At 34.8% G+C, this 15,902-nt stretch overlaps 1 protein-coding gene across 7 annotated transcripts in view; it reads right to left on the bottom strand.

Moving 5' to 3' along the window:
• Nucleotides 1-15,902, bottom strand: part of LOC111064406 (septin-4) — a 102,177-nt gene that overhangs the window by 16,103 nt on the left and 70,172 nt on the right. For 2 of the 7 annotated variants that reach the window (XM_039436756.1, XM_039436754.1), the window contains exon 2: nucleotides 162-342. In XM_039436756.1, coding sequence (XP_039292690.1) covers nucleotides 162-258 — 97 coding nt within the window. In that variant the 5' untranslated portion in view covers nucleotides 259-342. Of the gene's footprint in view, nucleotides 1-161; nucleotides 343-1,450; nucleotides 1,965-5,700; nucleotides 5,935-15,902 lie in introns of those variants that run through there. The other 5 variants (XM_039436753.1, XM_039436752.1, XM_039436750.1 and 2 more) reach the window with 4 other exon arrangements.

Raw genomic sequence — 15,902 nt, forward strand, 5'->3', positions numbered from 1 at the left:
CTCTTGTTGATGTGCTCTTGCAGGTAAGCTGTTACAGAAGACACTTCTGTACGCACCTTAAGATTTACATCGAAAATAATGAATAAACAAATGAATGGATGAAACGAATTCTATGATCTTGTATAGAATGAATGAATAAATGAATGAATGAACCAACATACCGCTGACATCTCCAACTTTGCGGTCCTTGTAGAGGTCTGAGAGGAAGAGGCTGTTGACGAGGGTGGACTTGCCCAGACCCGACTCTCCGACCACCATCAGCGTGAAGTCGAAACCCCGTTTCACCGACTTGCGATGCACCTGCTCGGGTAGCGTCGCAAACCCTATGTAGTCCCTGTCTCCCTTCAACAACCAGAAAACACACTACTAACACTCTTGTCTCAACATTATAGCAATCAAAGTACAATAGACAATATACTTGACACACTAAGGGTCGTTTGCACAGTGACAGTTTAAACTAAATTTCATTATAAACTATAGATTGAATCCGTATCAAGTCTCGTTCGTTTTAATGTATTTAATTTTGAGTTTAAGCCACCAGCTGATTAAATTCAGTTTAAGCTTCGATTGTGCAAACAGCCCTAAATTTCAATTTGGTAAAATAAAATACCAACGCTCACAATATAAACGGAGGTAAATCAGCTGATCGTTTAAGCAGTTAACACATTAGAATGGATGTGACCCTATCAACTAATCACTGTTCAGCGTTGTTCAGTAATCATTATTCTTAGATGGCGCATGTGGTTCAAAATGATTAGAATAAAGTAGAGCTGAGAAGTAGGAGAAAAGAAGGAAGAAAGGATGAATCAGAAGAAGCTGTAAAGCCCTGCAAATACACATCAATTTTTGTTCGTACGATATTTTGCCGTCTTTATGAATTCTATCAGATTAAACGGAACTTGACAAACATCATCTGTTTGTAATCATGTGTTTGATCTGACAGAATTTATAAGGACGGCAAAATATCGTACGAAAAAAATATCGATGTGTGTGTAGTAGCCTAACAGGAATGAAAACAAGCTATTCGAACGAACTAGAAGAGGATGGATAAACCTACAGAGAGATGAAGATGATTGAGAATAAATTGAAAAAGGGAAATATTTATTGAAATTCTTATAGATTCAATAAAGTTTAGGTCACTGGTGAATCTAGCTAGTTGAATTGGATAAAATAACAATTGATCATATCATTAGGCCAATAAACCGGCCCCTATTGGAAATAATAATTGTAGTCCTATGATTTCTCTAATTGATGTTGTTTTGCATGACGAAACACTCAACTAATAACTTAACTTTGTTGAAGTTGAGTCAACTGTTTCAAATTCTTTAATATCAACTGATCAAACGGTAACCAATTTCATCACAAATAATTGGAGCTTGACAATACAATAATTCTACCAGCTATATTCGAATTTCAGCCTACATTACCGTAGACTTTCAGCCTATCTTACCTGCATACTCTTCACCACATATAATGTATCACTCAAATGATGGTAAACTTTACTACAAGCCATTAAACCATAACAGAATTATGACCACTCATAGCACAGAACACATCAATTCAGATATAGAATTCTCACAAAACTATAACAAACTATTCAACACTTCAATACACCTTGCACAGCTTCGTTGAACTTGGAAGAACTTTTTGAACGGTTCGTTTAATCGATAATTAGTTCGAAGTTTGAGAAGTTTAGAGGATCTGAACTCACAAGTTTAAACTTCGCTAATGTTTTGTTGAACATGAGAATGTTCAATCGTTTGTTATACTCCAGAGCTCGTTCGAAGTAAGCGAATTTTATAAAATCAGTAATTACAAGTTTCAGTTTGAAATCACTTCAAATGGGAGGCTACATAGTTTGTTGTATTACTAGAAGAGTTACCAAAGTTACTAGTGTTTCTGGAGTTACTAGATTAATCTACAAGTTACTAACTAGAGAAGTTCGTTCGACGAATGCCACTCATGACCTGAATAGACTCGTGTGAGCTCCAGTCCCGAAATTGAGCATTGCCTACATGATAGGAATACATTATGAACAGGAATAGAATCCACAATTGGGTAATAACTGGGGATTAGATTTCTTACGAGAGTTTCTGAAATAAAGATGGGATCATATCCTGTGAGTTACGTCTTGGGTTGTGTGAGAGATTTGAATTAACAATGATGTAAGAATTAAATAGGTTCATGACGTAGTGTAAGATTTCCCATATCATGACAAGTTCAGTTTGAAGCATACAATAAGCGATATGGTTTCGTGGTCACGCTGATGAGCTATAGATAAGAAAAGCTGTATACGCCTTCTAATCCCATTGTAAGGGTGACCACTTCAAGAGCCGAACTCTTTTGAAGATAATTTCCTAGTTTGGAAATTTTCACCCGGTTGTTCAAAACCCACATAAAGCTGTAGGTTCACTCATCTCTCATCATCATCCGTCTAATTACCCACGCACAAGCCTAGAGCTCATATGGACATCATCTTCAGAAACAAATTTGAGGGATATAAATTCTTCAAATATAGAAGGATATCTTCTGAAAAGGGATCCTTCTGTGAAGCCTATTGAATTCTTATAAGCCTACTAGCTAGTAGGCTAGCTAATTCTTATTTATAGCTAGCTAATTCTAATTCTTATAGAGCCTATACTAGCTAGAGGAATAGACAATCCTGTCCTGAGTATATCAGAGATTTAAAATTGTGTAGCGAACAAAGCTGGTATCTCATTTTTTGAATGAAATTATGGTTGTGATCATTTCATGTCTCTTCAAAATCTAATATCACCAATTTTAATTAACTGATTTGTTTATAAACAATTGTGATAAATTGCCTATCAACGGCAAGGTTTACTCTCAACTTTTCCTTTGGATTTGTAATTTGTTAGCGAGCAAAAAATAGTGAAAGTAGCTATCTTTCCATGTTAAATTAGAAACAGCGGTGAATCAAGTGGATAATGACGATGTGGAGACAATACTTGGGTGAAAGTCTTTGAAACGGCGGTGCTTTTTTATTGGAATTGATGACAACGAAAACCACTTGTTATCGACAGCACAGGCAAGAGTAGCACTCCATCATTATCAATGACTGCATTCTCATTTGTCAATCAGAACAGAACGCTTGCTACTAACAGCACAGAAAAGAGTAGGTTCTTGGGTTCTCGATTGAAATCAAAGTAATATTTCATTCTTCTATAGCATATTCAATAATAATTGGAAAACGGCTAGTTATAGGGACAGTTTATGGGAACGAGTTGTGTTTACTGATTGTTAACAAAGCTTTTTAATTGACTTAGAAGGCACTTGATATTGGCAATATGGGATAGATAGTGTTCATGATATTTTGTATCGATGAAAGCTATTTAGTAAGTGATAAGTCTCTTTGATTGAAAAGCTTTACTCGCCTTTAGTTACTCAACATCAGAAGTTGATGCTATTATAATATGTTGACAATAAAATATTAAATGGATGATGAGATTACTACAGTCTGCTGGCTCAGATTTCATGCTATTTATTGACCGAGCGAAGTGAGGTCTAAGATTCAAGTCGACGGTTTGGCATTTCTCTTAATGTTTACGGCGAAACGCGGTAATAGATTTTCATGAAATTTGACAGGTATGTTCCTTTTTTAATTGCGCGTCGACGTATATACAAGGTTTTTGGAAATATTGCATTTCAAGGATAATATAAAAGGAAAAGGAGCCTCCTTCATACGCCAATATTAGAGTTAAAATCAGACTTTAGAATTATTCATCATAAATCAGCTGACAAGTGATTACACAGATGTGTGGAGAAGCCAGTCTATTGCTGTATTTCCTTAAGGTCTATTATAGTTTCAATCAGGTACTTGTGGATGAGAATACTGCGTGAGGTCTACTGTTCACAGAACTACTAGTAATTAATAGGCATAATTGATAATGATAAAAATTACTAATTATTATACTTATTATCAATTGAATACTCAATATTTGTTTCTTACTCGGAAACACATAACGTAACAATATCAACCAATAATGAGTTTAATTAAATATGATTATTTCATCAATTTTTTGGAGATGAGTTGGAGTTGACAGCTAATTTTGGTGGAAATGAATGTTTCAGAAATTACTAGAAATAAACTATTTGACCCAGTAGGTGGCGCAACCTAGCGAACAAAGTCAACAACTCAATGGAAGCGTGTGATTGGTCGCTGAGACTACAACTCCTCCTAGTGGGCGGGGCTAAAATACTAGAGCATATTGGCGATATAGTTTACTGCTTCATGGTGATGTAATTCCTGTTCCTTTCAAGTTTTCTGCAATTTCCTCCAAATCCAGTTGTCGGCAGAGAAACATGATTTTCAACATTTTCAGCAAATAAGATTCTGAATGGAATGAGCTCAAATCGAACACTATTTTCAATGAACCATAAATAACTAACTATTCTTTAAAAACGTTTCAATAGTCTTGGGCTATGCATGTTGTTCTTTCCTTAACATATTCATAATATGATTTGTAACTGTGTCAACAAATAAATAAAACGAGTCAATATTTCGAGAAACCAGGAAACTTAAAGAATTTCTGTTTATTTACATTTCAACTTTCGCCACTTGAATGTGAATGTATGATTCAAAATCCCTCTGAAGTTACTATACGTCCCATCGTCCACAGTCGGACTTTCCAACTGGACCTTTCTCCCCTACATAAATTTTAGGAACACTTGATAACAAATTTCATCTGTCCCACATTTCGAAAAATCATATTTTCTCCACTACAGTCCTTAGGTCAGCCTATTCAACGTTACGTTTTGCTGGACTTGTTCTAAAGGTGTGCAGCACTCTATCATACTATTCAATCATAATAATATTAATCATGGTCATAAGGCAATCATAATAATCACCACAATACAAGCATAATAAACAATATATCATAACACTCATAGCACATGAACAGAGCACACCACTTCTCGAAGTATAGACCTACTGCTAGTTACACTCACATCGATTTTTGGGCGTACGATTTTTGCTGTCGTTATGAACTCTATTAGATTGAGCAGATGATGTTTGTCAAGCTCCGTTTAATCTGATAGAATTCATAAGGACGGCAAAAAATCGATGTGTGTGTAATTGGCAGTAGGTCTATACTTCGAGAAGTGGTGTGCTCTTGTTCATGTGCTCTTGCAGGTAAGCTGTTACAGGAGACACTTTGCCTGTCAATCTAGATTTCTAGAATGTCCGGCAAATGATGGCGTTAGTGACTGGCCTCAGGTTTGTAGCAAATTGAAACTCGAAACAACGTCACATGACGTGACGTGAGTCTGCTAGATGAGTCAATATCATATGACTATAATATAATAATGTTCACATTGAGACGAAGCTAGCACGTGTGAAAACTCATCTCATCTAACAAACTCACTCACTCAAACTCAAACAGGCCCGGTTGCACTAACGCCGGTTAAATTTTAACTGTGTTCAACTTTACGAGAACCAATCAGAGAAGGTGTTTTTGAAAAGACGGCTCCTCTGATTGGTTCTCGTGGAATTAACCACAGTTAAAATATAGCCGGCTTTTGTGCAACCGGCACTTTCGGGTCAAGTCATGTCACGTTGCGTCACGTCTCAATTTGCGACATGGCTCATATTGAGATTTCCCAAAGGTACTCGAGTCCCTTGAATCAAGTTTCCAAAATTTTGACTAGTTTTTTGTAAAATTGCAATTTGTTAACCGCGCTTACGGGTTTGGCAAGATGAGGTTTGACGGTCAGCACGTCCATGAATCCCAGGTGGTTCGGAGGACACGACAGACAGAAGGTGTTGTCAGAGACGAGCTTGCGACGTCGGTTGATGTCGTCATGATGTTGAAATGATGACGTCACTGCTGATGCAGACACCGGACTGGGATGACGTAGGTCGCCTGATGCGGAGGGTGTTGATCGGAAATAGACTGGTAGCATATCGATTCTGGATCTCAACCTCGAGTTTTATCTTGATCTTGAATACAATCCTACTGTACACTCTTTCAAGATTTCAGTTTGAAGTTGATCTTGAACTAGAAGTTTCACTTGAAATACAAACTCTGAACCCTCCTACTGTATTAAACCACCTAAGGAATGAATTCAAGATTACCTTGAATTCGAAATTGATCATGAAATTTCCTACTATATTGACCTTGGATTTGACAAATTATAAAACTCTATTTCTAACTAAACTCCACTAAACTCATGTCAGCCTATTCAGTTCAACGTTACGTTTTGCTGGACTTTTTCGAAAGGTGTGCAGCACTCTATCATACTATTCAATCATAATAATATTAATCATGGTCATAAGGCAATCATAATAATCACCACAATACAAGCATAATAAACAATATATCATAACACTCATAGCACATGAACAGAGCACACCACTTCTCGAAGTATAGACCTACTGCTAGTTACACTCACATCGATTTTTGGGCGTACGATTTTTGCTGTCGTTATGAACTCTATTAGATTGAACAGATGATGTTTGTCAAGTTCCGTTCAATCTGATAGAATTCATAAGGACGGCAAAAAATCGTATGTCCAAAATCGATGTGTGTGTAACTGACTAAAGTAGGCTATACTTCGTAAAGTAGTGTGCTCTTGAAGGTAAGCTGTCACAGAAGACAGTTTGCCTGTTAATCTAGAATGTCCGGCAAATCATGGCGTTTGTGACTGGCCTCAGATTTGTAGCAAATTGAGACGCAAAGCGACGTCGCATGACGTGACGTGAGTCTGCTAGATGAGCCAATAGCATATGACTATAATATACTAATGTTCACATTGAGACGAAGCAAGCACGTGTGAACATTATAATAACATGATCATAAATTATATCAACTCATCTGATAAACTCACTCACTCTAACTCCAACCTTAAAATTGCAGATTCGGGTCAAGTCATGTCACGTCGCCTCTCGTCTCAATTTGCGACATGCTATATATTGAGATTTCCCAAAGGTATACGAGCTCCTTGAATCAAGTTTCCAAAATTTTGACTAGTTTTTTGTAAAATTGCAATTTGTTAACCGCGCTTACGGGTTTGGCAAGATGAGGTTTGACGGTCAGCACGTCCATGAATCCCAGGTGGTTCGGAGGACACGACAGACAGAAGGTATTGTCGGAGACGAGCTTGCGACGTCGGTTGATGTCGTCATGATGCTGGAATGATGACGTCACAGCTGATGCAGACACTGGACTGGGATGACGTAGGTCGCCTGATGCGGAGGGTGTTGATCGGAAATAGACTGGTAGCATATCGATTCTGGATCTCAACCTCAAGTTTGATCTTGATCTTGAATACAGTCCTACTGTATACGCTTTCAAGATTTCAGTTTGAAGTTAATCTTGAACTGGAAGTTTCACTTGAAATACAAACTCTGAACCCTCCTACTGTATTAACCCACCTAAGGAATGAATTCAAGATTACCTTGAATTCGAAATTGATCATGAAATTCCCTACTATATTTATTGACCTTGGATTTGAGAAACTATGAAACTCTATTTCTAACTCAACTCCACTGAATTTCTTTTAAGGTATTGACATCGATTTTCTAGAACCAGATGAGAAATCCAGAACTGCCGTTTTCAATCCTATTATTTGACTGTGAATCTAGAACCTGATCATTGTTTAATAAAAATCATGAAGTGTAAACATAACCTTTTTTTGGAAAATGACTATCTAAATTTGGGAAAGGAACAGTTTGGGCTTTAAGCCTGTTGTTCCTTTCCCAATCATTCATAGTTGAGAATGATATTGTATGTATCAATGTATAAATAAATGAATAAAATTGCTTTACTTTGAGAAATGTCACACTTTATGTAACAAGTATAAGGTGTCCAGTATAGGAGAGCCTTTCTTTCTCTACATTACAGGAGATCTAAACTTTTTCGAACAGGCTCCTGGCCGTAGATTGAATCATACCTGATGGTGAATTGTATTTCAGATTGCTTTATCAGAAACATGGATATCTCCATATTTGTTCTCAGTGGTGGATGTATTGGGGTTAATATATAGAACGACGTACATCTACATTATTGAATGAAGAAGATTAGGAATAACTCATATTTTCCCATTAAATATTGTTTGAATACCATGAACTTGCAAGACATCACTCTTGATTGTGTTTCAGATAGCAATGCTGACTATATGTGATCCGCTAACAAGATGTTATTCTCCTTGATGTATCTGAATTTTTATATGTGAAATTCAAATATTTCAGAGTCTAGAAATTTCCGAGCCTTTGAATGTATTTGGAAATATTGAATTGTATCAGTCTTTTTCCGAAAACTCGTCTTTCAATTTGTTTGAAAGTTTCTTTTATCAGTGTTTTCCTGAATATTTGTATTTGAATGTTTGAAGCTAGTGAATTTATCGTGGATTTTATTGATTCGAGCCCTAGAAGGATATTATAATAAGAAACGTAGGCCTACCCACTGTATTCAAATAGAATAATATTCATGAAATCAATTCATTACCCCATCAACATCATGTTCGTTATCATATCTTTGTTGATCAAGCTACTTGTTCCTCATTTCTTATTAATTATTCTTCGTTGATTGATCTTTGTTCCATGTACCTTATTCCATGAGTACAAAGCAAAACCTCTCACAATGATGAGAAAATATTTCCAGTTCAGTGCTCAGTTCCAAATGGATAAAAGATGAGTGTAGACCGATTTCTATAGTGTGTTGTCCCCCTACATTACAACGCAGAGAATCAGCGGAACGTGGTTCCTCCCTGCCATTCAGTTTGGTTCATCATCATCATCATCATCACTTCATCACTATAGATCATCATCATAATCTCCATCATCATCATCATCATCACTATAGATCATCATAGACTTTCTTCCTACATTCCATACATTCATCATCATCATCATCATTTTCATCATCCAACTATTCATTCTTCATCATCATCATCATCATCAGCATCATCATTGTCGTGGATCATCATTGTTGGTCTATTGTAACTCAGTTCGTGACTTATCAAACACAGTGTTGCAGTTCGTCGTGCATTTCCTGTCTAAATTCTACGTGATCGAAGTTGTTTCTGTGTTGTCACGATGATTACTAGTAAATACAGATATATAGAGAGTGTGTGAGTTTGTATTTTTGTACGTGCAACACTATTAGAAGTGATGAGGCACTGTCACAATGTTGTCTTTAACAACTGCTTCTCGATGGATTTCTAAATGAAGAACTCAATATATAACCTTCAAACTTGAGTGTGAATATGAATTGACATTGGGTAATACTGCGAGGAAGAAATTTATAAAATATCTCTCTGCCGATAAAAACCATATAAATGAATGATGGATTTCTGTTTTGATTAGGGTGCTGGGGAGTGAGAGAATACTTTTGGTTCTTTTAGTAGTGTTCACACATTGGCCAATTGAAATTTTGAAGTGTCTCATAAGAATCGATGGTATTTCCTTCGACTCAACAGAGCAGAAATTCATTGAAAATTAGAATTGAGTAGATAATAACATTATTATCGTTGGGTGGTTCAATTATTGTCGAAGCTCTTCAGGTCACACCCTCATAATTGTCTCTGATGTGGTACATAAATGTACCATCATAATGTAATAATGAGACATGAATGTCTCACCCAAAAACGTCTCTGATGTGGTAGGAGTAAACTTTCAATATCAATTTCAAGAATAAATTTGTTAAGAACGCTCTTGTTGTTACGAAATGTTTTCTACAAAGTATAAAGGCATGGATTACATTTTCAGTACTTTGTCATATTGGCATATTTTATTAGAAGACTGGAACAATTTCGAAGATTCTCCGAGAAATGAGAGCTGCGGAATAGTGATTATTACAATCTACTACTCTGAAGAAATCCAATAAGGAATATTTGCAGTTTCCAGATAAATAATTCAGAATTCAAGTTCCAACTCTTCAACAGCTATCAACTTTTCAAGTTCAAGGTGTTCAAATCAAGTAAAAATACCACAGTAAAATACTTCGCGATGTAAAACCTGTTCCAAGGAACAAGTCTATGGTTAGTAGTTTTTCACAAATAATCAATTCGCATTTGAGTTTCTTCAACTGAAAACTAACACCCCACTCATTCATACAGAATCTACTGAATTCATGGTATTCTAGTTATTCTTCGTTAGTGATACAACCTTTTATATTCTATCCTACTATTGGAAATTAATACAACCCTCATAGTCTAATAAGTGACTGAAAACCTGATTGGAATAATTACTGAGAAAAACGGTCAATGCATTAGCTAATACAGCAATTTAAAACTAAATTAGGAAATTGAAGAAATTTTAGGCAATAGCCTGTTTTTTCTTTTCCCATTCTTGTATTTTTTTCTAACCTTATAAATAAATAAATAAATAAATCGTAAACGTAAATATAACAAAATTCTTATACTGTGAGTCCCACAATCTGACAAAACACAAACTGTTGGAAATATCACGAGACAAAACCGGTACACGATGTTAACATCTCACAAACACGAGAATTTTTATAGAAACTGATCTAACAACCAGGACCTGAAACACTAGGAAATAAGCTCCACAATCCTACCGATGACTTGACTGGAAAACTATTTCAAATGACTACTGAAAAACGAGATTTTCCATGAAAAAAGATCAGCTTTCCGGCACGGAAGCAAGACACGACACAACTGATGATTTTCCACAGGATTCCGCTCCATTTAAGTGAAAAATGACCGCAGGATGTCTGACATTTCGGTTGACATTTCAGATTGCGCATAGGCTGAGTAGATGCCAACTTTATTATGGACGAGGCTACCTTTTTCAACGTATTTTCGGGTAATAAAATTACAATACTGCTGCTATAAATTAGATTTTATTCCCTGTTGTAAGGTGCACGGGAAAGGTTAAAGAATGCTAATTGTATGGAAACTTTCGATACACATAAAAAAATGTTCCATTTTGAATAACTTTTAAACTTTTTGGATGTAGTACGTGTAGTATACTACTGTACTGATATAAATGCCTTTAATCTAGTATCTACTAAATTGACTGTACTACTATTCAGTAACTAATTAATTAAGAGTTTGAATTGAAAGGTATTCATTACACCCCTTTAGTTTTAGTCATCACTGTGAATTTGAAACTACAGGAAACACATTACGCTACAAATATGAAGTTGGTTCTATAAACAAATACGTGATAGGCTTTTTAGAAATTGAGTCTAGTCCACTTGAATCATTATTGAGAATAAAATAGGAATTGAGTACATAATAACATTATTATCGTTAAACGTGGGTGGTTCAGGTATTGTCGGAGCTCTTCAGGTCACACCCTCATAATTGTCTCTGATGTGGTACATAAATGTACCATAATTTCATAATGGAACATGAATGTCTCACCCAAAAACGTCTCTGATGTGGTAGGAGTAAACTTTCAATATCAATTTCAAGAATAAATTTGTAGAGAACGCTCTTCGTGTAACGAAATCTACAAAATATAGAGGCAAGAATTACAATTTTAGTACTTTTCCATATTGTTATATTCTATTAGATGACTTGAACAATTCCTAAATATTCCCGGGAAATGAGAACTACGGAAAAGTAATTAGTTATTTGTGCAACTAGTGCGCAAAGTGACAGTTTGCTGCACCGAAAGAAACGTTTACGCCGAGCCGTAGGCGAGTTTGTTGAGTGCAGCAGACGAACTTTGCGCACGTATTACACATTAAATTTCTCCTACAGTTACCATTGAATATGAAAAGTGGGTAATTATGGGTAAAATTCCCTGAAATCCATCGAATGTTTTTCTGTGTAATTTTATTATTAATAAATAAAATTGAATAATAATGAAGTAAATGAATGAAGGCGGCACTCATGTGGTGGCTGTCCTCGTTGTCCTTAATATTATTATAACTTGCACCACAGTCACTGTTACCAACTTCATTTTGATTTTGCTGCACTGGTGCTCCATATATCCTACTAACTATTTTGCGTTGCCATGTTGCAAATCTGGAGTGCATAAAAAATTTTTCCCGCACTAGAGCGGAAAAGTGATTCTTTGCGTTCTGTAATCAGTGCAGGAATGGCCACTTTTCAAGGTAACTGTAGGAAGAATAAATTACAGTATTGTTAGTATTACAATCTACTACTCTGAAGAATTCCAATAAGGGATATTTGCATTTTCTAGAGAAATAATTTAGAATTCCAGTTCCAACTCTTCAACAGCTATCAACTTTTCAAGTTCAAGGTGTTCAAATCAAGTAAAAATACTACAGTAAAATACTTCGCGATGTAAAACCTGTTCTAAGGAACTAGTCTCAGGTTGATAGTTTTTCACTAATAATCCATTCGCATTTGAGTATCTACAACAAAAAACTAACACCCCACTCATTCATACAGAATTTACTGAATTCATGGTATTCTAGTTATTCTCCGTGAGTGAATCAACCTTTTATATTCTATCCTATTATTGGAAATTAATGCAACCCTCATAGTGTAATAGATGTCTGGAAACCTAATTGGAATAATTACTGAGAAAAACGGTCAATGCATTAGCTAATACAGCAATCGTAAACGTAAATATAACAAAATTCTTATACTGTGAATCCCACATTCTGACAAAACACAAACTGTTGGAAATACCAAGAGACAAAACCGGTAAACTACGTAAACATCTCCCAAACAACGAAATTTTTATAGAAACTGATCTAACAACCAGGACCTGAAACACTAGGAAATAAGCTCCACAATCCTACCGATAACTTGACTGGAAAACTATTTCAAATCACTTCTGAAAAACGAGATTTTCCATTAAAAAAAGATCAGCTTTCCGGCACGGAAGCAAGACACGACACAACTGATGATTTTCCACAGGATTCCGCTCCATTTAAGTGAAAAATGACCGCAGGATGTCTGACATTTCGGTTGACATTTCAGATTGCGCATAGGCTGAGTAGATGCCAACTTTATTATGGACGAGGCTACCTTTTTCAACGTATTTTCGGGTAATAAAATTACAATACTGCTGCTATAAATTAGATTTTATTCCCTGTTGTAAGGTGCACGGGAAAGGTTAAAGAATGCTAATTTGTATGGAAACTTTCAATACACATAAAAAAATGCTCCATTTTGAATAACTTTTAAACTTTTTGGATGTAGTACGTGTAGTATACTACTGTACTGATATAAATGCCTTTAATCTAGTATCTACTAAATTGACTGTACTACTATTCAGTAACTAATTAATTAAGAGTTTGAATTGAAAGGTATTCATTACACCCCTTTAGTTTTAGTCATCACTGTGAATTTGAAACTACAGGAAACACATTATGCTACATTAATATGAAGTTGGTTCTATAAACAAATACGTGATAGGCTTTTTAGAAATTGAGTCTAGTCCACTTGAATCATTATTGAGAATAAAATAAAAATTGACTCTTAATGATTTATGAGTTTTTGTTGAATCGTCAACTTGAATTGTTATATTCAATAGTTATACATAACTTTTACATATTACTTTCAATTACTTATGCTTTCCTCATCTTTTTCTTATGTATTTGTAAATTGCATGTACTGTATCTCTTATTTTTTTAGTAACTTGCTTAATACGATTGTAAATTGTAGTGAAAACTGTTTTGGGCTGAATGCCTGTAGTCTTCTTTGTTCTGTAATAAATAAATAAATAAATAATTATATTATCCTGTTGAATATATGATGAGTTTATACAAGGAAAATCAAATATTCAATCAACAATTTAAATACGAAAAAGGAGTGAATCTGTTAAACAGAAAGAGTGGATTGAAAACGGAAATAAAAAGTTTGCAAATAGGAGATAAAGATTTGGTTTGTTTCATTCAGACCCAGACTACAAGCAATAGAAGAAACGTGGATAATATATTCTCCGTCTTATATGATAAGACAGGAATTTTAAGAGATTACTGAGTTCGACTGAAATCCATACAGATTCACGCTTCTGTTGCTATAAGTATCACAAGTCAAGGTCACAAGAAATGTTGATTCAATAATAATCTTGATTGTATTTTAACTACCTAAGTTACAGGTGGTCTACTGTTGTGTAGGCGTAGCTGCTTCTTGGCTTGCCTCATAGAGAAAATAGGATTTTTTCTCTGCGCTTAAAACCATTACGCTTGTTGTACCTGAGGGCGAAAATTGTTGTGAATAATTCAAATTTGTTGTTAAGATGATTTAGAAATTATAAAAACAAGCTTCTCATTTATAGCTTGGGAATTAACTTGAAATATGAGCATTATAATTATTAAAAACGATTGATGTGTCGTAACGACAAAACGAATGTCTCGTATTTATGCGATTGCTGCAATATGAACTTCAACAATACACGTAGAGTATAGCAATATGGGGTATGGCAATGTAATAATATGAAAGTAAGCAGGGGAATCTGAAGGGAAAGCTCTTTGTTTTTATAACACTCTGAATAACGTGTTACCATTTCTATGTTTATAAAATCCGTTTTTAAAATGTTTGAAAAATATAAAACTAGATTTTAACATTAAATTCAAAGATATCGACTATTATCCATTAAGATGCATTCTTTTTGTTAATCTGTATCAGACTTGTATGTGTGTGTGTGAAATAAATTGAATAGAATTGAATTGAAGATATGATCATCAGTTATGGAGTTGGACGTCTCCCATTGCCATTGTTATTGGAATCAGATCATAAATTTATATACAGTAATTTGAACTGTCTTTTTGTTACAATTCAATTGAACTCAACTAATAACGTAGGCTAATAATTAACGAGACATGTATGGAAATGTTTGAATGTTTAAATTCAAGTCTTATCATCACACTCTATTGAAAGTAACAACGATAGTAATAAATTTGCGGTCTGAAAAACTGGAAAAAACCATAGAGAAACAATAGCATAAGCTGTTGTTTATTGCTATTGTTTCTCTATGATAAAACTCAATAAATAATATTAACATATAATTCAAGTAACTAGCTATCAATAGTACTAAATAGTCAACAACTGAAGAATGCACAATATCTTTTCAATTTTCAATGTGACTGACTATCAACCAACTGTGAAAGATCACGACCTTACATTACTATTTTCGATCCTCTATCTCCAATAGATAATTGTTTTATTGCTTCCAATGAATCATTGAAATGTCATGTTCCAATTAACCATGAAGATTTTTCCTAATTTGGTTCACTTTTTACGAGCTGCTTGTTGTTTGTTCTGGTGAATTATTTGACATTTTTCCAAAAAATGTTCGTATCGGATCTGCAGAATTCTGTCCAAGTAATCAATATGGTATTTACTTGGAATTCTCTCTACCATACTATAACGAGGACCACGTTCTGGTATTGCAGTGGGGAAAGGTTGGAGAACAGCGATGCTGATTCTCCGCCTTGCAACTGCCTTTTATACTTGATACCGGTATAGAATAGTCTAGCAAAGCTTCTTTATAGCTGGTACCAGTATATTGATGTGAAATTATTGTTCATTCTTCTAAAAAACAATCAATTATATTTTAATCGCCAAGAAAAAATATTTTTTAAAGATTTGAGTTTGAATATTTTGTTAATAAATTGTATTCCTACATCGTTGGAAGACGATCTGGCAACGTTGCGGAGCTAGAAAAGGATAACGCTTTCTGCTTTGTCAAATGATAGAAAAGGATTGCAACACCATTGTTAGTCAAATGCTGTCATTATAACCAAGACCTCACTATATACCATACTATGTAAAATCTCCTATTACATTTTCCAAAAAGCAGGAATGAAGGCAGAAGAACCTAATTAAAACAATTCGTTCATAAAATAACATCATAGTACTCTTTTTTGAAATTTTATAAATAAACATAAGGAGCCCTGAATACAATATACACTTTAGTAAAATAATTCGATTCAGTTGCTAGAGGCTAGAGTGCGTGATTGTAAAGTATTTGATCTAAAATATTCGTATCTTTT

Source organism: Nilaparvata lugens, chromosome 10 (genome assembly GCF_014356525.2).
Source record: "Nilaparvata lugens isolate BPH chromosome 10, ASM1435652v1, whole genome shotgun sequence".
NCBI lineage: Eukaryota > Metazoa > Arthropoda > Insecta > Hemiptera > Delphacidae > Nilaparvata > Nilaparvata lugens.